The following is a 21,131-nucleotide window of genomic DNA, read 5'->3' as shown; positions in this document are numbered from 1 at the left end:
GAGTCCTTTTCATCTCACTAAAAGACATGAAACTACATAACGGGAAAAATAGAGGAATTAGCTTTTAAGTACACGATAATTGCTTTATGATGTATATTAGTCTTTGTTGCTGAGATAAACAAGGAATGAAGGGTTTCTGAGATTTCAGTCCATGCCTGCTGACTTCATTGTGTCTGGACCTGTGGAGAGGCAGTGCAGCATAATGAAAGGGTGTGATGGATGAAAACTGCTCACCTGGTGGCCAGGAAAAAGACCCCCACCTCCTAATAGCTCACTCAGTACCAACTGATCAATGGATGAATTGCCTCAGTACCACCACCAGCTGGTGACCAAGCCTTCAACATGAGCCTTTTTGGAGAACACCATATTCAAACTATAACATGTTATATTTTTTAAAAGTTCTTTTTTTTTTTTTTGAAAAGGGATCTCACTATGTTCCCCAGGCTGGTGATCCTTCTATACACTGACCTAGATCTGCAGGCTGGTGGAAGGTGAGAGGGCTCTTATCCATTCATCCTGAGCTGCACCTCCCCAAGTGACCAGCAGAGGGTCCTTCTGTTGACAAACACTACAATTCTTGTGTAGAGATGTCACTATAGGCAAGGGAGGCAGGCACAGTGGATGAAGGAGCAGAGGTGGTGGAAGCAGAACAGTCAGTTCCAAAGTGTCTGGTTGAAGTACTTTCCAGCTCCTTACCAACTACTTCTCCCACAACACCCCTGCCTCCCTCTGTTAGACTAGCTCTGAGCACTAAGCTGAGATAAAAATTTTCCTCTTAAGCCAGTTATCACCAACCCTTGTGTGTCTGGGTCTAAAAACCTACCTTGGAAGGAGGCTCTGCCTGGTGATGGGGCGAGGGGGTGCTGAGGTAGGAGGATCAATCTTAGAGAATGGTAGAGGGTCTTTTGGGGAAATGGGGGAGGATCCATCTGGGCATTAGGGGAAATCTGGGAAAGAGGGTATATTCTGAGGATTAACTGGGCAATGTTTCTCAAAATGTCACTAGACTAGCAGCATCAGCAGCACCTGGGAACTCTTAAAGGTGTAGAGTCTCTGGCTGTATCCCAGATCCTGAACTAATCCTGGCAGTAGAGCCCAGCACTGAGTTTTAGCAAACCCTCCAGAAGATTCTACAGTGCACTAATGTCTGACACTACTGCTCATAAGTTACAAGGTCTATCCCAGGACTTAAAAGTGTGTGTTCTCAGGAATTAAAGAGGATATATTATGGGAGCAGGGAGGAGCTCCCAAACAGAGACAGTCTGTTGTAGAGGACCTCTGACATGTTGGAAAGGTTCTGTATTCTAGAATGAATGAGGTCTATTCAGAGGAATGGAGACAGATCTACATTATTTAAAATAGGAGGGTTCAAGGGTGTAGCTCAATGATAAAGCACTTGCTTAACATGCACCAGACTCTGGTTTTTATTCCAGTATAGAGAAAAGGCCTTTTAAAAAAATAAAAGAGGGTGCTGGCAGTGGCTCAAGTGGTAACAACACTTGCCTAGCAAGTGTGAGGCCCTGAGTTCAAACCCCAGTACCGCACACATAAATAAGGGGCTGGTGGAGTGGCTCAACTGGCAGAGTGCTTGCCTAGCAAGTGGGAGACCCTGAGTTCAAACCCAGTGCAGCCAAAGGGGGAAAAGAAAAAGAAAATGGGCTCATGCCTGTAATCCTAGCTACTTGGGAGGCTGAGACCAGGAGGATCTTAAGGCCAGCCCAGGCAAATAGCAAGACCCCATCTTCCAAATAGCCAGAGCAAATGGACTGGAGGTGTGGCTCAAGCAGTAGAGCACCTGCTCTGTGAGCACCTGCTTTGCAAGTAGGAAGTCCTGAGTTTGAACCCCAGTCCCATCAAAAAATAAAATGGAAAGATTGTATTAATTAGGGAATAAGGAAGTTTGACATAGTAGATAAGGCCATGGTTTCAAACCACTAAGATGGGTTTTAAACCTGGCACCCATCACACTAGATGTGTGACCTCACATTTTAATTAACTTTTCTGAGTCTCGGTTTCCTCATCTAAAACATGGAAAATAATACCTCAAAAAGTTTTAGTGGGTATACCTTCAGACAATGGGTGCATATGAATGCATTTTCCGCATACAAATTCTAGGATACAGGGGCAAAAGACCTGTCCCTTCTCAATGATCATGTCCCAGTGCTGGGTGTCTAGTACGGAAAGGGTATGCAATAAATGGAGTTTCCCCCTTTTTCGTCAAGGAAGTGGGATATTTCTTCTGCGGAAAGGAAGTGATCCTGAATCATGGTAAGTGTGACCTGGAGAGTCTTTTTTTTTTTTTTATAGTACTGGGGATTGAATCTGGGCCCTAACCATACTACATCTTACCACTGGAGCCATGGTCCCAGCCCTTTTATTTCTTAAATAGGATCTCACTAACTGTGCCCAGGCTGTGCTCTAACTTGAGATCCTCCTGCCTCCGCCTCAGAGTGTCAGGATTACAGGCATGTACTACCACACCTAGCCAGATACATAGTAATTTTATCATCCTCATTACTCTGATGAGACTGGAGAGGTGAAGAAATTGATGCCGTAAATATGACATCAATTGTTTTTAAGGTTGGGGCTGGGGGTGTGGCTGAAGTAATAAAGTTCCTGCCTAACAAGCATGAGGCCCCAAGTTCAAACTCCAGTACTCCCAAAAAATTAAAAAAATTTTTAAACATGAAAACTTTGCAAAACCAGAGGGCCAAGAGGCTAGAGAGGATGGTTAATCAGTACAGGGTGCAACTGGATAGGAAGAATAACTTTTGCAGGGGGTGGGTATGTGTTACAGATTGAGCCCAGGGTCTCATGCATGCTAGGCAAACACTCTACCACTGAGCTACATCCCCAGCCCAGGAGGAATAAATTCTAGTATTCTACAGCACAGTAGAGTAACTGTGGTTGACAACAACTAATTGTATATTTCACAACTGTTAGTAGAATTTTGAATGTTCCAACACAAATGATAAATGTGTGAGGTGAAGTTACCCTGATAAGATCACTATACATTATATACATGTATTGGAATATCACCCGGAACCCATAAATATGACATCAGGTTTTTTTTTTAAAGGATGGGACTGGGGGTGTGGCTGAATAGGTAAAGCTCATGCCTAAAAAGCATGAGGACCGAAGTTCAAACTCCAGTACTGCCAAAAAAATTCTTTTTTTCATGTTTGAACATGAAGAAGAAAGAATGTAGAACTAATAAGAGATAGTGCCAAGGTAAGATTTCAGATCTTCTGACCCCCAGCTCAGGACATGGATGGTCTGCTCCTGAATGAAGAGAGGTGTCCTAGAAAATGGGGAAGCCTATTCCAGGGAAGAAAGTGGCCTTTGATGGGGCTTGGGTATATCCAGGGGCTCTAACCCAAGGAATGGAAGGTTCATCTAAGACAGTGGCTCTCAGCTTGGCCTGCCCAGTGGGATCACCAGGGATCTTCTAAAAGTACTAATGCCTGTGTCTCACTCCTAGAGTGAGAATGACTTGGTCTGGAGTGGTATCAGGGCAAGTTTCGAAAGCCCTGCCAAGAGATACCAACTCTCAACCAAGGCTGAGGACTATTTATTGCTCTGGGCACGGGGTATGAATCCCACCACAGGAAAGCTGATAGAAAACTTGAAAATGTCAGTTTCCAAAGATAGGGAATGGGAGATGGTGTGTTCCTCAGAAAGGGGAGGAAACTTTCCTGGGAATTAGAAAGTTGTGTGACAGGGAATGGAGAAGGGTAGAATTAATGGATGGGGAGGATGAAGAGTCAGTCTGGGAAGTGAAAGAAGGCCATCCATTTGGTTATAATGTTCTAAGAGAACCAATTCAAGTCCAGATCTGCTACTGACTAGACAAGTCTCCTTGGAGATATTGCTTAACCTTCCTATGCCTCAGTTTCTTTATCTCTAAAGGAGGGTTGAAACACCTGCCTCATCGAGATTTTATGAGGATTAAATGAGAAAAATGCCTGCTACTTAGAGGATGCGCTTATTGAGCATTGGGGGATGGGGAGTCTATAGTGGTGGAACGTTGGAGGTTAATCTGGAGAATGCAGAATCCATCTGGAGAACAGGAAGGTTGGTCCTGAGGAGTGGTGATGGGGGGCAGGGATGGAGGGAAGATAAGAAAGCCTGGATCCCAAACCCATAGAAACCTCACAGTTCAGGGTGGAGCCTGAGATCTGAGATGCCCTGAAGGGGCTGCCAACCTCCAGGACTTCTGAGAGGCTGCTAGTAACCTCTCCACTGCTACAGTCAGGAGAAGCCTCAGTGGTGCCACCAGTGCCAGCAGTCTCACCAGCCTCCCTCCCAGCCCTCTCTGCTGTGTGACAGGTGGGAACTTAAAAGCTCAGGTCACTGTCTTGACTGGCTAACCTACTTATCCCTTGAAGACAAAGAGGTCAGGGCAAGCAAGGAATTGCCTGAGAAAGGGGCTAAACTGGGCCAGGACTGGGGAGACCCTAAACACATTGGGGACTGATGGATACAAGCTTGTGAGGTGAGGGAAAGAATACACTTGTGTATGAGATGTGCGAGGCAGTGTCTATGAGCCCTGTGCATGTCCAGGCACAAGGGTACCCTCAGGTCAAGCCATGTGCCTATCTTGGAGGCCTGAATCTGGCTCTCAGAGTAAAGATTTCTGCGGTGGGAGCAGGTGGACTCTGGGTACAAGTTTAACCTTGGAGCTGCCTGCAAGCTCTCTCATAGCTTCCTACCCTGTGCCCCTTCTTAACTAGTGTTCTAGTCCTTAGAGAAAGTGAATGGGGGTGCATGGAGTATGTGCCAGTGTCCCTAGATTCCTACTTTTTGAGGTACTTAGTTTGGGGCGGGGAGAGTAACCTCGGCTGAAGGGCTAGAACCGAGGAGAGTGATGCGGATAGAATGTTGTGTGTCAGATAATTTCCTAAGAGATGGACATTGCACTAGTCAATCTTTCAGGGACCTTTCCCCACTGGGTGACTCCTCATGTTGTCGCCCCAGTTGACCCATCGCTGCCAACCCTCAGTCCTGAGTCCACAAACGCACCCCGTCAATCCTCGCTCCAGGGGCGCTGCTCTTGTCTTCGCCATCCTCGCCCCCCGCCGGTCGTGGGGCGTCACGGGCCCTTTAAGAGCAGCGGGACCGGCGAGCAGTAGCTCGGAGGAGAACGCAGTCGCCCCGCGGGCTCGGGAGGACGTAAGCGCTGGAAACCCGGCTCGGGGAACCGGGTGTGCGCAGCCAAGCGGACTGGGAGCGCGACCCCAGCCGCCGCTCCCCAACCTTGTCATCACCTCTCCTGGGGCCCTGCCCTCCCCGACTGCCCGCCCCACCCCGGCCCCGCCCCGGCCCGGGCCACCGGGACCGGGAGCCGGGGCGCCGGTACCGCAGCCGAAGGCAAGGTAAGGAGAGCCCGGGAGTCTCCATCTCCGGCCCGCGGCGGCGCTGAGCATCTCGGCCGCGCACCGGCCCCGAGGCGCGTCAAGGTGACTAGGCGTGCGGGAGATGCGGGAGTCGCGCCCGCCACCCGGGCGCAGAGCTGGCTGTGGGGGTTTGGAGGCCGGGTGGTGCGTTCGTCTTTGGGGAGATCCGGGGATGCGCCGGGCCATGGGCGCCGGAGGGAGGGGCCCGCCGGGGAGTAGCGCCCAGGCATGGAGAGGGGACGCGCCGGGAGACCAGAGCCATCTCTTGTGCGCCCTCCACCCTCACCCTCCCCCCGCCCACCCTGCGCCCACCCTGCGCTCACCCTGCTGCCCTGACCTCCTACTGGGCGGCCTCCCCCGGCTGCCCCTCCCCCGCCCCCCACCCAGTCTCCAGGGGCTGCTGGCCTGCGGGGTAAGGAGATTAGAGCCACGGCGGGGAGGGAGGGGCGGGTAAGGGCTGGAGAGGTTGGGACTGGGCATCGCTGAGCTGGGAGTATAGAGCTGGGGGACCCGGAGGGGAGTGGGGTGCTAACAGCTGGGGATCTGGCCTGAGAAGGAAGGGGCGGGGGAGATATGGGGGTGGGGCAGCGTTAGAAAGCAAGAGAGCTTTGAGCAGGAGCTGGGGTGGTCTGCCCTGAACTGAGCAGGCCCTTTTCCTGCAGGCCGGCTGCATGATGGCGGAGAAGGCGATGGAAGCCGCGGGCTGTGGACTAGGGCCGGGGGCCGTGGCCATGGCCGTGGCGCTGGAGGATGGGGCGGAGCCCCCTGTGCTGACCACGCACTTGAAGAAGGTGGAGAACCACATCACAGAAGCCCAGCGTTTCTCCCACCTACCCAAGCGCTCAGCCGTGGACATTGAGTTCGTGGAGCTGTCCTATTCCGTGCGGGAGGGGCCCTGCTGGCGCAAACGGGGTAGGGAGCAGCCTGGTAGGGAGCTGTGGGCTCTCACCAAGTTGCCTATCTGGGAGCATGAGGCCTGGATGTCCCCCATCCTGCCCTGTAGGAACACTGAAACTTGAGCAGCCCCTCACACCCTGTGCACAAGGTTGAGGTGCAAGGATACTTGCTCACCCTATCTGTGGGACCCTAGGTCTAACTGACTATTGAAGCTTTCTGTTCTAAATAGACCCTATGATCTCTGGTCCTTCAGTGAGTTTCCTTCCTTCCTTCCTTCCTTCCTTCCTCCCTCCCTCCCTCCCTCCCTCTTTCCAGGATCCATGCCTGTGAGCTATTTGGGAAAGGGAGCAAGCTGTGTCTATAGGGACTCCCCTCAATGTCTAACAATTCCCTTGTACCTATTTTTAAGAGATGTTCTCATTCCTCTCATCTTACTCCATTCTTGCCAATCCTTCAAAGCAGGAAGGGTGGAGGTTTGGCAGGATAGATGTCATCCTCATGTTACTAATAAGGAAACTGAGGCTCAGGGAAGTTGAGTGACTTGACCAATATCCCATTGCTAGGAAGTGACAGAGCCTTACCAGAAGTCCAGTACGGTAGCTCCATCTCCTCCTCTTTCCTTCCCATCAGAACAGGTTCCCTGAACCCTGACCTCTCCCTACACTCCTACCCTGGGTAGCTTAAGCTGGGATGAAGAGGCTAGGTTTGTTTCCAGAGTTGGGTGTGGGCCAGGGGTGGAGTGGAACCACTGTTGTCTGAGACTTAAGAAATAGTTTTGGGGTGCTTCAGAGCAGGACCAAGTATGTGCTGCCTCTGCATGCTCCACTCCCATTGGTGACCAAAAGGCCACAGGGCATGAGCCAATGGAAACTGAGGCACCTGGGCTCTCTCTCTGCCCAGTGCCCTATCCCTAAGCAGCCTCTTTAGGTCCTGAGACCTGCTACTGGCAAAATGATGAGTTTCTTGTTACTTGCTTAACCTTCTTACTTCCTCACAACTTTGTGGAGAAATGAAGATAGAAAAGAAATGTGGCCTGCTTTCTGGTTGCTCTATTCACTGGTTGCTGCTAGCCAGGGTCTTCCCTCCTTTGACTTTGCCATTCTCACTCTGCTCCATCTCTTCATCCCTTGCTCCCTTTTCTCTCCTCTCTCTGACTTCTCTTTTCCCTTGACTCCTCTCCTCTTCTTGAGAGGACAGAAAGCAATTGAAGGATAGTAGAGAGGAAGAGTACAGGGGATGTGGAGAAAGGATTTCTGCCCCTCCCAGGTTAGGATTTGTCATCAGTCTCCCCTAACTGCATATGGCATTTCTTATTTTTCAAAACACTTTCCTATTAATTATTATTAATGATCTCACTTAATATTCATAATAACCCTATTAAGTCCTTGGAAGGAGATAACCACGATCCTTCTTTTATAAATGAGAAATCAGAGGACCTAAAGATCAGGTGTGGTGGCACTCAGGAGTCTGAGGCAGGAGGATTGTGAGTTCAAGGCCCCTCCACCTCAAAAAAAATTTAGTGACTTGACAAACTTGCAGAAAGTTATTGATCAAAACAGGACTAGAACATTGATGCCTCTCCAGCTCAGAGGTCTGGAAGGCCCCTCACGTGCTGAGAAATTATGGTACAGTGGGAGTTTAGAGACATGGGTTCTTAGTCCCCTCGGATGCTATGTGACCTTGGACAGGCTGCTTACCCTTCCTTGGCCTCACTTTCCATCCGTAAACAGAGATACAACAATACCCACTGCATGGCTTTCTGGGGGGCTCAGCTGAGTGTGTCTGTGAAAGTGTTCTGTGAAAGGCAGGTTTAGTGTCAGATGAGATTTGTGCTAGGCCTCAGTGTTCCACCAGCGCCTGGCTGTGATTAAATGAGGGGAAGGTTGAATACTACAATTTCCTCCCCTGCACAAGAAATCACTTCCCAGAAGTGGCTCTAAAAAGCACAGGTTGGAGAATACCACCCAATGTCTTTCCGATCGAAGGTGAGGATGACTGAGGTGGAGGGTTGGAACCCATGACTTCCTTTTCTCAGTAAAGAACTTGCTGTGTGACCTTGGGTGAGTCAATGGCTGATCCAAGCCCCAGTTTGGCTCATCCATGTTGTCAGAGGAGTGAGTGAAGTAATGAGCACCATCCAGGCAGTTGACAGGGTTGATCCCCTTCTAATGGGACGTGCCCAGAGGGACATCTAGGCCCAGTGCACATACCTAAGTGGAGTGGGTTGTGGGTTAAACAAGGTATCCTGTCACTGTCTGCTAAGGAGGTGGGGTGGGTTCTGTGGGGTTGGTGGAGGGGGGTATGAGGAAAGTGCTAGGTGAGGGATAAGGGTATCTCCTTCATCGAGACAGGTCTGCAAGTCTGGTAGGCAAGGCCATCTTTGTTGGCTTCACCCTTCCTCTCCACCCCATCTCACCAAGTGACTCCATGTAGTCGCTGCCCTCTGTTCCCTGGATTATTTTATGTAGCAGAACTTTTCCTCCTAAAGTCTGATGAGTCTCTGCTGTTTTTCCTTAGCTCAAATGCCAACCCTTTGAGCCACTCGAGTCCTCACAAACCCCTCCACCCTCATCAGTTCCATTTTCTGCTTCTTAGGGTACATTATTCGTATTTCTGTTACAGTCTTTATTTTACTTGTCTTCAGAGCATTGATGTTTTCAGTCCATCTGTCTTATCTAGATTGTGACCTTCTTGAATGCAGAAACTGTCCTTTTTAAAAATATTTTGTCCAGTGTCTGGAATAGAGCTTGATATATTCTTATAGATATCTATAAGAATTAATAAGAACACAATGTCACTTTTTTAATGCATTCATTTGCCAATCCCTGTATTATATGCTTTAGATATACTATGCCATTGAATATTTCCAACAACCCCATCAGATGGGTGCTATCATCCTCATTTTACAGATGAGGGACCTGGAGCTCAGAAAGGTTAAGCAACTTGCTTGAGGTCACACAGCTGGTAAGTGTGGAGCTAGAATTTGAATGCAGATCCACTTGATTTCAGACCTGGTGCTCTTTTGCATATGCTGCCTCCTAATGAGACAATGAAAGGTGAGGTTTTATGAGGGCCATATTAGGGGCTGGAAAGCTAAGCTTGGAGGATAGAGCACAGAAAAAAAGGTAGGTTTTCTTTTGTCAGAAGGAAGCAAAAGCTCTGAGAACACACACTTACTGAGCATCTATTTATTACATGCTAAAGAGATGCCAAGGTTACAGAGATAAGCAAGACACACATCCCAAGGTGGGAAGGGAATTCAAGACACACACCCTGCTCCCAAGGAGCTCACTGACTAAGAGGTTGGGGGAGGGGAGTGAGTGACAGGCACATCAAGTGACAAATATGCTGGCAATGAGAAGTGCTATGAGAACACAGGAAATAGTCAACCAGCTTGGGCTGGTTCAGTGGGGACGTCTCCCTGGAGGGTGGGAGACCCTGACCACTGTGATTCTGAAAGAGAACCAGGGTCTTCCAGGACCTTGACCTTTTTCCCACAGCCACCTACAAGAGGTATAGACTTTCCCACAGCCTTCAGAAGATTGTCACCTCTGTTTGTTTTTGGCAGTCCTGGAGTTTGAACTCAGGGCCTCACACTTGCTAGGCAGGCACTCTACCAGTTGAGCCTCTCTAGCAGCCCAGTTTTGTGTTGAGTATTTTCAAGATAGGGTCTCACAAACTATTTGCTTGGGCTGGCTTTGAACCACTGTCCTCCTGATCTCTGACTCCAGTAGCTAGGATTAAAGGCGTGAGCCACCAGTGCGGAGCCTGGCATCTCTGGTATTTTGACATTAGTGGCTGAGAAGTTATAAGTCATTTGGGCTGCTTCTCTATCCTGGCCCAATCACACTGACCAAGACCTGCATTTATCACCGATAGCCACAATCGCTCTTAGGAGTTTTGGGGGTGCCTCTGTTCACTGCAGCCCTGACCACAAACTCTTCCCTTCCCCACGACAGGTTATAAGACCCTCCTCAAGTGCCTATCTGGTAAATTCTGCCGCCGGGAACTAATTGGCATCATGGGCCCCTCAGGGGCTGGCAAGTCCACATTCATGAACATCTTGGCAGGGTACAGGTGAGGACATGGAGGGAGAAGAGTGGAGGCAGGACTCAGGAGTCAGGATCCCTTGGGGAGCATGGAAGATGTTCTGAAGTGGCTTTGACCTTTGTCCCCAACCAATGTCTCCACAGGGAGTCTGGAATGAAAGGGCAGATCTTGGTCAATGGGAGGCCGAGAGAGCTGAGGACCTTCCGCAAGATGTCCTGCTACATCATGCAGGACGACATGCTGCTGCCACACCTCACGGTGCTGGAAGCCATGATGGTGAGCGCAGTTGTGGTCATTCCCTCCTCCAAGCCCCCCTACTGTCCGTTGTCCCCAATTATCCTCATCGCCTGAGGGCTCCAAGCAGTGCCCTCCCACACATACCTTTCTTGCCTGCTCTCTGGGCCCCAGGTCTCTGCCAACCTGAAGCTGAGTGAGAAGCAAGAGGTGAAGAAGGAACTGGTGAGTGGGGAAGGGCAGGCGAGGGGACAGTGCCCTCTGTGGGGCTAATAAGTGAGTGGGGGTGGAGGTAGGAGAGTGCCAGCCAGGTGGAGACAGGGCTTAAGGGAAATGCTTTGGGAAATTGGGGTGGTACCTGTGGGAAGTGGTCATTCTGAAGCTGATCTGGGCTGCGTGGGGGTGGCTCCAGGTGACGGAGATCCTGACAGCACTGGGCCTGATGTCCTGCTCTCACACGAGGACAGCTCTGCTCTCTGGTGGGCAGAGAAAGCGCCTGGCCATCGCCCTGGAGCTGGTCAACAACCCACCTGTCATGTTTTTTGATGAGCCCACCAGGTAGTTCTCCAACCCCTTGCAGGAGTCTCCTCCCTCAGCCCTGTGCCAGGGCTGGAGGCGGCTGCTTCTTCTCCATGGCCTGAGACCTAGCCCCTGTTTGCAGCCTCCTGGGGCCAAGATAAGGGCTGACTCCTGATCTCCATCCTTGCCAGTCCTGTTGCAGCCAGCACCCTCTACCCCCTCCCTTGATTGATGCCTCCTTCTCCTTCCCCCACAGCTATTAGTCACCAAGTCCTGTTGATTCTACCTCCTTTGGGTAGCTCTCAGATTGGCCCTGCCCCATCCCTAGTGCCAATGCTTGCGTTCAGGACTTCGTCAACAGACTCTCATCTCCATCTCCAGTGTCTCCCACCTAATCCTTCCAACCTGCAACCAGAGTGGACTTTCTAAAAGACAAGACCCCCTCCCCTGCTTCAGATCATGCAGTTAGTCCCATTTGCCCTCAGAATAAAGTCAGATGGCTTACAAGGTCCTGGTCTGAGCCTGTTTCTCCAACCTCGTGTCTTGTATCTTACGCTTTAATAACACTGAGTTGCTTGTAATTTGCTGGTTAAACCATGTGTTTCATGCCTTTAAGCTTTGCCTGTGCTGTGTCTTCTGCCTGGAATGCCCTTCGTCGCCTGACCTCCCCTTCTTCCTTCACCAGCTTAGCGCTTATTTCTTTAGACTCATTCAGGAATCTTCTCTGGCTGCCTTCCAACATCCAGCTACAGCATGGCTGATTCCCCGCCTCTCTATCACCCTCTGTTGCTATAGCACTTTCCTCATTCCCTAAAATCAACTGTGAGTTCTTCTATCTCTCCCTCCAGACCAGAGTCTTATTTATGCATCATTGTAATTCCAGTACCTGGCATAGAACAAGTGCTCAATATGTGCTTTTTGCTGGGCACCCATGGCTCACGCCTGTAATTCTAGCTCCCCAGAAGCAAGAGATCAGGAGGATTGCAGTTTGAAGCCAGCCCAGGCAAATAGTTCGAGAGACCCTATCTCGAAAAAACCCACCACAAAAAAGGGCTGGTGGAGTGGCTCAAGGTGTAGGCCCTGAGTTCAAGCCCCAGTGCTGCAAGAGAGAGAGAGAGAGAGAGAGAGAGAGAGAGAGAGAGAGAGAGAGAGAGAGAGAGAAAAGCCAACAACAACAAAAAATATGCTTGTTAAACCGAACAGTGCTCTTGGTTTCTGGAGTAACTCCAAATGGGTGCACAGGATATAGAGGTGGCTAGAGAGTCCCCTTCCTGCCAGTTCCATCCTCTTTACAGCAGCTGCCCCGCCCCATTCTCTGCTGCCCTCTTGGCACTGCCCACCTCATCTGCCCCCGCCCCCCGGTGGCCTTTCTTTGGACAGCGGTCTGGACAGTGCTTCTTGTTTCCAAGTGGTGTCCCTTATGAAGTCCCTAGCCCAGGGAGGCCGCACCATCATCTGCACCATCCACCAACCCAGTGCCAAGCTCTTTGAGATGTTTGACAAGGTGAGTATCTCTGGGTGTCAAAGAAGGTGGGCCTAAGATGGAGGGATGGAGGGTCAGGAGAGGTAGCAGCGGGGTCCTTGGCCCACTGGTTGTGTTTTCCTTGCTCTTGCTTTCTGTCTCAGCTTTACATCCTGAGCCAGGGTCAGTGCATCTTCAAGGGCGTGGTTACCAACCTGATCCCCTATCTGAAGGGGCTTGGCTTGCACTGCCCCACCTATCACAACCCAGCTGACTTCAGTGAGTAACGGTCTTTGTGTGTGTGTGTGTGGGGGGACACATTGGTGGGACAGACCTGGGGGCTTGGGTCATGTGTTCAGGGATCTCACACCCTCAGTGTGGGTAGGAATCTCACTGTCAACTGTCTTCCCTGCACACCCGAGGAGGGGCTGAGTTGCCCTGGGGAGGCAAGGGTAAAGCCTAGCTGAGCACTCTGCTGTGTCCCCTAGTCATTGAGGTGGCATCTGGCGAGTATGGAGACCTAAACCCTATGCTGTTCAGGGCTGTGCAGAATGGGCTTTGTGCCATGGCCGAGAAGAAGAGCAGCTCTGAGAAGAACGAGGTCCCTGCCCACTGCCCCACTTGCCCATCGGTGAGTGGGGTGGAGAGGGCAGAGAGAGCAGAGTGGTGGAGGGGAGAGGGGCCGTGGACAGTGGTCCTGCCCAAGAGGCTATTACCCTGAGACATTGCCAGCATTGGGTACTCAGAAGACCAGGTCGTGGAACAGACCTACTTATTAACAGCTGTGAGACCTCAGCGCATTAACTGGTTGAATTTTGGTTTCCTCATCCACTCACTCATCCAGCAAGCTCTGTGAGCATCTAAAGGCCACTGCCGTCAGTGCCCCCACATGGCCTATCTGGTAAGCATGGCCCACGTAGTTGCTGGCTTCGTGGCCAGTGTGGCCTTCTGTCATCTCTAACCCAGAGGTCATGACACCTCCCAGGATTGCTGGGAGGAGCTAATTAGATAATCACATGGGGAGTTTTTGGCACCCACTGGGGCAACAGGCATCTGTCCCATGCCAGCTCTCTTCCCTAGATGAGATACTGTCACCCTTAAAAACCAGAGGCTTGGTTATTGTTATCATCATTGTTTTCATTATTTAATAATATTATTGTGAAACTGGTGGCCTAACGGAATTATGCCCTTATGATTAATGTGAATAAATAAAAGAAGTGACTTTAATTCACTTGGGTGTCACTTAGGGGTCCTTGACTCCTTCCCATCTCCTCCATCCCATGTTTTTACCCTCTCCTTGTGTCTCTCAGTCTCCCTGGGATTCACATCCGTAAACCCAGCTTCCAGGAGCACAACTCAGGGGTGGAGGCTTCTTCTGTAGACCTCTACAGAAGGGCTGGGGGGAGGCAGGTGCCATTCACTAAACTGGTGGGCAGTGGGTGGGTGGGGTAGACTCCCCTGGTCTCATTTCCTCCCCTCAGGATGTGGATCCCATTGAGAGCCACACCTTTGCCACCAGCACCCTCACCCAGTTCTGCATCCTCTTCAGAAGGAGCTTCTTGTCCATCCTCAGGGACACGGTGAGGCATCATGTTGGGGGACAGAGGCACAGGCCTGGCCTTTTGGGCTGTAGGATTCTAGCAGCTGGGATGGCTGTCCCACACCATCCAACGCACCTGTGGGTCCTATCCCAGTGTGGTCTGGGCAGGCCACAGGACACATCCTTCTCTGGGATGACCCCTTCCACAGGTCCTGACTCACTTGCGGTTCATATCCCATGTGGTGATCGGCGTGCTCATTGGTCTGCTCTACCTGCACATTGGTGACGATGCCAGCAAGGTCTTCAACAACACTGGCTGCCTCTTCTTCTCCATGCTGTTCCTTATGTTTGCTGCGCTCATGCCAACAGTGCTCACCTGTGAGCTGAGCTGCCTGAGGGGTGGGGCCTGGGTGCTGGGGCACAAGTTAGGAGCCAAGGGTCAGCCAGGGAAGCTTGATCCACTTGTGTCCTCAGTCCCCCTAGAGATGGCAGTCTTCATGAGGGAGCACCTCAACTACTGGTACAGCCTCAAAGCGTATTACCTGGCCAAGACCATGGCTGATGTGCCCTTTCAGGTGAGCCTCTTCCTCCCACCCATGCACTACCCCTGCTGGCTCACCCCTTCCGTCCTTGCTTGCTGGCCTCCTTCAGCCTTGCGGTCTTTCATCCTTTCCACCTACTCACTCAGCAAAAAGTGGTGAGTACCTGCTCTGTACCAGGCTCTACTCCAGGCACCAGAAATACAGCAGTGGACTAGAATGAGATAGATTTGACCTTGTGGAACCTATGGTTTAGAGGGAGCACTGACAACAAACCAAAACAATAAACATAACAACCCTATATAAATGATTAACCCTTTTTTTTTTAGAAGTTTAGCAAGGATTAATTTTAGTAAAACAGGAAAAAAGAGGGAGAAATAGGAAAGAGAAGAAGAAGCATCTCCTCCACATGTGGTACAGGGAACTGAACTCAGGGCCTCTTGCTTGTGCTATGCCACTTGGGCCACACTCTTGGTCTAAAGGACTTTTTTTTCTTCTTTTTTGCAGTGCTAGGGATTGAACCCAGGGCTCTGAGCATGCTATGCAAGCTTTCTACCACCGATCTACATCCCCAGCCCTTAAATGACTAGAGAGGCTCTTATCATTATTAGAGGCACTAGAAAGTAGCGTAGGTTCTGGAGCCTTACTGCCACTTGTAAGCTATGACATTGGGCAAGTCACCTAATACCTCTTTGCTTATATGTTCCCGTCTATAAAATGGAATAACTACAGTATCTATCTCGAGGTTGTATGTGAGAACTAAATGAATTAATATGTGCAAAGTTCTTTTTTCTTTTCTTTTTTTTTTTTAAGACAAAGTCTCACTATGCAACTTACTATATGTATAGCCCAGGTTAGCCTAGAACTGAGATCCTCTTGCCTCCACTCCTGAGTGCTGGGATTACAAGTGTGTACTACCATGCCCAGCTATAAAGTTCTTAAAATAGTGCTTGGCACATTCTAAGAAATGGTATCTAGTTTTTGTTATTGCCATTACCACCTTGTTCTAGGTATCAGGGCCACCAATATTCTATAAGGTACCTTTGTACAAATTACAAAAAGGTGCCCTTTCCTCAGGGTGGTTGCTGCACTGTCTAGTACACAGGGCTCAGGGAGAGGAGCCCAGTCTGGATCTGGGCCTCTGGTTGCCTCTCTTCAGGCACCTTTGCACAGGGAACAACTTGCATAATTGTGGGTTTAGTTCCTCTCTCCCTGGAGTTCTTACTCTTAAATTTTTTTTTTTCAGTACTGGGGTTGCACTTACAAGGCAGGCTCTGTACAACTTTAGCCACTCTACCAGCCCAAGAAGTTCATACTCTCTATTATATATTTATTTATTGGCAGTACTGGGGTTTGAACTCAGGGCCTCATGCTTGCTAGGCAGGCACTCTACTGCTTGGGCCACCCTTCTAGCCCTAAATGATTTATAAGCCATACTCTCTCTGTAAACACAAATAAATAAAGACCAGGCACGGTGGCTCATGCCTGTAGTCCCAGCTACTTGAGAAGCAAACATTGGGGAGACTGTCCCTCCAAGGCTGGCCCCAGGCAAAAGGAGGCTAAGATATGGAATCAGCCTAAGTGCCCATCAACAGATGAATGGAAAAGGCTAGAGGCATGGCTCAAAGTAGTACAGCACTTGCCTATAAGTATGAGGCCTTGAGTTCAAATCCCAGTACCACCAAAAAAAAATAAGATAAATTTTGATTTGGAGGTGTTGCTCAGTGGTAGAGTACATGAGGTCCTGAATTCCATTCCCAGTACTGCCAAGAAAAAAAATTATCATTTCTATTTGAGGTTTACAAGATGATGTTATGGGATAGGTACACAGAGTAAAGTGAAGGAAATTAACACATCCATTATCTCATATAGTTACTTTTTGTGATAAGAGCAACTAAGTATATTTATTTAGCAAAACTTCTTGATACAATGTAATTTTATTAACTGTAGTCTCTATGTTGCACCTTAGCTCTCTAGACTGCTGAACCTACATATCTGCCTCTTTGTATCCACAAAGTTGATAGCCTCGAGGGGGAACCAAATACTCTCCCAGGGAGAGCTAATTCCATTAACAGCATAAAGAAGATGGAAAGGACATCAGACGCTTAGAGAAGGGAGAAGTCACAGTGGGTGCCCAAACAGATTAGAACAGGCCTAGTGGAAGATGAACAAGGTTCATATGACAGGGAAGGAGATGTGTGTCAGTTCAGGGAGCAGCATGAACAAGAGTAGGGAGCTCATTTCTGGGTGGAGTGGAGGGTCTAGGCCACATGTCCCTGGCTTTAAGTCCCTGCCCAGCTGTGTGCCTGCTCCCCAGGTGATGTGCCCGTTGGTATACTGCAGCATTGTGTACTGGATGACAGGCCAGCCAGCGGAGACTAGCCGCTTCCTGCTCTTCTCAGCCTTGGCCACAGCCACCGCCTTAGTGGCCCAATCTTTGGGACTGTTGATTGGAGCTGCCTCCAACTCCTTACAGGTGAGGATTCCCAAGCAAGGATGGGCTCTCATGGAGAGATCGAGGACTGGAATAAGGGCTGGGATGGACTTGAGAGAAACTTTGGGGGTACCCTAGTCCTGGTCATCACTGTGACAGCCTTGCCCTCCTCCCTCCCCTTCTCTTTCCTTTCTTTCCCTCCAGGTTGCCACCTTTGTGGGTCCAGTTACTGCCATCCCTGTCCTCTTATTCTCTGGCTTCTTTGTCACTTTCAAGACCATCCCCACTTACCTGCAGTGGAGCTCCTACCTCTCCTATGTCAGGTTGGTGCCTCTTCCCTCTCCACTTGCCCTTGCCCCGACCTGCAGGAGGCCCTCCCAGCTCTTCCTGGGCTATGCCAAGTCTAGCACCTGCCCCACCACCCTTTGGGCAGGGGCACCCTGGCCTGGCCCTGGGGGATGAGAGTATTATAACTGGGCTCTGGCAGTCTGCTGAAGGAGCAGGGGTTCTGCACTCTGTGTCCTGCTTGCTTGTCTAGGTATGGCTTTGAGGGTACAATCCTGACCATCTATGGCATGGAGCGAGGAGACCTGACATGCTTGGAGGAGCGCTGCCCATTCCGGGAGCCGCAGAGCATCCTGCGAGCCCTTGACGTTGAGGATGCCAAGCTCTACGTGGACTTCCTGGTCTTGGGCATCTTCTTCCTGGCCCTGCGGTTGCTGGCTTACCTTGTGCTCCGGTACCGGGTCAAGTCTGAGAGATAGAGCCTTGCCCTTGGCCTGTGCCCGGCCCCCACAGCAGGAAGCCCCAAGCCCCAGCCCTTTGGGACTGTTTTAACCTTGTAGACCTGGTTGCTGGTGCAGCCACCCTTCTCTCCCTTGGCTGCTCCATCGACTGGCTGTGGGACTGCACTCCCAGCCTTGGCCCTGGGGTTGGGGCTCCCGTCCTCCCCACCATGCCCAGGAGTCTTCCCAAGTTGATGCTGTTTGTAGCTTCCTCCCTACTCTCTCCAACACCTGCATGCAAAGACCACTGGGAGGCTGCCAGCTCCTTCCCACCCTCGGCATCCTCCTCTGTTGTCTGCCTGGGAGCCCCCAGTTCTCTGGGCCCCCAGTGATCAAAGTGGCCCCCTCTGGGGGTCCCCACCACACCAGTGTTTGTAAACCAGGCTGCTGAAGGTTAGAGTTCCAGGGCTGGGCCCTGGGGGGCCCCCTGGGAGCCCCATCACGGACATTGGAATGAAGCAGGGAGGGACTCTGGAAGTCTCTTCCATCTTCTCTCGTCCTTCCTCCCTCCCTAAAGACCCTGGCTGATTTGGACAATCTGCTAGGACAGAAGCTGGGTTTTCTGTCTGGGTCACCACTCCCAGTCCTGGGGATTGGAGAGGCTTTGGGATGTCCTGTACCCCCTCCCTATACCTTTGATCAGGGTAGGGCCAGGTGGCACCTCTGCAATAATGTCTGTTTCTCTCCCCCCTGCCACTGGAACTGGAGAATGCACTTTATTCTGGGGGGGTGAGCAGGGGTAAGACCCAACCCTCCTTTCTTGCTGCTCCTGACGTGGTTCCACGTGCTCTTTCCGCTCTCCAGAATTCCAGGCACATACATGCAAGCAGGCAATCTCAGCTCTACACATGCGCCATCCACTTGGCACAGGGTTCAGAGGAAGAGTGATGGTGGCACGGAGATGGTTGTGGAGGGTGCTTTGGAAAGGCACTGCCAACCTCCTCCCAGGAATATCACTTTGGAGACTCTAGGGAGGAGGGTGGTGCTGCCCAGGGTGACTCCAGGATCTGCAGGTGTCTACCCCTAGTCTTCCTTCCCTCCCAAGCCAGGGGTGGCACTGGAGATTAGGACCCAACAAGCACAAACACAGGCAGAAGCTTGGCCTTGGCCACCTCCGCCCCATGGCTCTCCTTTTGTGTTCTAAGCTGATATTCTCACTCTCGTGCCCCTTTCCCTAGCTGCTTGCTGCTCATTCAAACTTCTGTCCACATCTGTCCACCCCCTTCCCATCAGCGTCAGACAGCATGTCCTGGGCACCAAGGTGGCAGACACACCTAGAGCATGTCTGGCTTTCCTGATGGGCTCAGACTTACTCAAACTCATTCTTCTTTCATTTCCCCTTCCCCAGGGCCTGTGCCCAGCACCTTCTTTCTGTACTCATACCTCTCTACCTTCCCTCACCCTGCCACACAGGTTCTCATGACACAGAGATGCCAGTTGAATTTGTGGGATTTCACCTGTTATTAATAAAACCTATATTTATACAGTATGCCATGCACAAATGTATGGGGGTCTACTGAACTATGAGGGGGGCTTCAAAGCATTTGGCAGGATGTCTGTCAGTTTTAGGGTGTGGGTGGCAGGGGTGCTAAGTCACATTAGTGGGGCTACATGTCAGATTACTGAGTGTGTATCATATGAAATATTTGTATCGTGCTTTCCATCTTATCAATGCTTCACATTCATTATCTCAAGGAAGACCTAGGCCAACTCTACACTGTTCCTTGTGACAATCATTGTATAGAGTATTGGGTTAGTAAATTGCCAAGGACCGTCAGGCAGTGGGGGCAGACTCAGGCTAGAGACCAGGTCTGCCTCCAAACTTGTGTTTTGTTTTTTGGTTTTTTTTGGCAGGGGGTTTGGGGGACGACGACTTCGGTTTGAACACAGCTTCACACTTGCAAAGCAAGCACTCTACTGCTTGAACTACTCCTCCAGTCTATTTTGTTCTGGTTATTTTGGAGATTGGGGTCTTACAGACTTATTTGCCTGGGCTGACCTTGAACCAGGCTCCTCCTGATCTCAGCCTCCCAAGTAGCTAGGATTACAGGTGTGAATGACTGGCACCTGGCCAGACTCCTGGTTCTTGGCATTGGTGTGACCCTTGTTTGTGGTTGGGTGTGCATGCTGCATGTGGGTTCCCATGTGTATTGCATGGGTGAGTTCTTGCCCTGGTTGTGCTGACAGGAGTGAGTGTTATCAGGAGTCATGAAGAGGAGTGAGAAGCAAGAGATCCCCTAGATCCTCCGCCCTAGAGTGGGAGTGGCAGACACCACTGGCTTACTCCAGATTTCTCCTTTTTCCCCCTCTCCTTTCTCATTGGGCCACACTTACCAGGGCTGAACCAGGACTATAGGCCAGAGATTTGGAGTAGGTAAGGGTTGCAAGGGTATTGAGGGCTTCTGGCAAGAGGACCCACTGTGAGATGTTGTCTTACCCTCTTCCACCATGGGTCTGAAGTTTGGGGATTGAAGCAAGAGACTGACACCAGCCCTGCCAGATGCCTAGTAGTGTTACCTGTAGAGTAAGTACCTTGGGCTGGCCTAGGAGCCAATCTCTGAGTGGAGATGGGCTAACTTTGCTTCTCAGAGGGTTTGGATAAGAGTAGGACATGGGAAGAAGTCTAAATCCTAGTTGCTATGGGAGGCATTCTGGAATCCCCTTCTGTCTGGAGTGGTACCAGTAGATCACGCCATATAAGTCAAAGGGCATGAACCTTCACCATCAGGTTCTTTCTTAAGATTCTTCATCTTTTTTTTTTTCTTTCCATACTGGGGATACACAAGGCCCTGTGTATGCTAGGTAAACACTTAACACTGAGCTACATCCCCGCCCTCTTTTTTTTTCTCAAATTTTTTTTTTGTGGTACTGGAGTTTGAACTCAGGGCCTCATGCTTGCAAGACAGGTGCTCTACCACTTGAGCCACTGCATTTTTTTTTTTAATGCAAATACTTCTGAAGAGTTAAGTGTTTATAAATTCACACATTTATAAGTGCCACAGGGAGATAAGCAAATATCCATTCTGAATCCAGCAAGGGTCATTCAGGCACAGAGAACATTTGGAAAGTGGTTCACAAGTTTGCAAAGGGCACTTTGCAACAACTACATGAGGGGGCTAGGATGAGCACATCTCCTTTTACAGAAAAGAGAAACCAAAACTAGGAAAGATGACTTAAGCAAACTCTCAAGGCACTGTGTTCTTGCTACTGTAACCCACTGCTTTGCCTCCCATTAGTCCCAGTAACCCACTCTGCCTGGGCATAAATGCACTCTG

The 21,131-nt window shown here is 50.3% G+C and overlaps 1 protein-coding gene and 1 pseudogene across 2 annotated transcripts; both read left to right on the top strand.

Moving 5' to 3' along the window:
* Positions 1–5,021: 5,021 nt before the first annotated feature.
* On the top strand, positions 5,022–19,030 carry Abcg4 (ATP binding cassette subfamily G member 4). Of its 2 annotated transcripts, none has more exons than XM_074066575.1 (15): positions 5,022–5,375; positions 6,059–6,308; positions 10,253–10,370; positions 10,487–10,619; positions 10,752–10,802; positions 10,990–11,135; positions 12,477–12,600; positions 12,723–12,837; positions 13,047–13,189; positions 14,040–14,138; positions 14,308–14,476; positions 14,573–14,673; positions 16,955–17,113; positions 17,276–17,394; positions 17,610–19,030. In XM_074066575.1, exons 2-15 carry the CDS (start codon positions 6,068–6,070, stop codon positions 17,833–17,835), a joined length of 1,944 nt encoding a protein of 647 aa, XP_073922676.1. In that variant the 5' UTR covers positions 5,022–5,375; positions 6,059–6,067; the 3' UTR covers positions 17,836–19,030. The 2 variants fall into 2 exon arrangements, with proteins under 2 accessions (XP_073922676.1, XP_020034774.1); XM_020179185.2 differs by having other exon boundaries at positions 5,023–5,459; positions 17,610–19,029.
* Positions 17,915–19,345, top strand: LOC141418565 (uncharacterized; annotated as a pseudogene).
* The last annotated feature ends 1,786 nt before the right edge of the window (positions 19,346–21,131 follow it).

This window comes from Castor canadensis, chromosome 2 (genome assembly GCF_047511655.1).
Source record: "Castor canadensis chromosome 2, mCasCan1.hap1v2, whole genome shotgun sequence".
In the NCBI taxonomy this organism is placed as follows: Eukaryota; Metazoa; Chordata; class Mammalia; order Rodentia; family Castoridae; genus Castor; species Castor canadensis.
The sequence above is the reverse complement of the archived record's forward strand: the minus strand, read 5'-3'. Positions and strand labels throughout refer to the sequence as shown.

What these genes read in the sequence shown, in the direction of transcription:
- Abcg4 (XM_074066575.1), top strand. Translation starts at nt 6,068, where the DNA reads ATGATGGCGGAGAAGGCGATGGAAGCCGCGGGCTGTGGACTAGGGCCG. An exon ending in CATGCCAACAGTGCTCACCT is followed by an intron (nt 14,477 to 14,572) that starts GTGAGCTGAGCT and finishes TTGTGTCCTCAG; the next exon opens with TCCCCCTAGAGATGGCAGTC. An exon ending in CTGCCTCCAACTCCTTACAG is followed by an intron (nt 17,114 to 17,275) that starts GTGAGGATTCCC and finishes CTTTCCCTCCAG; the next exon opens with GTTGCCACCTTTGTGGGTCC.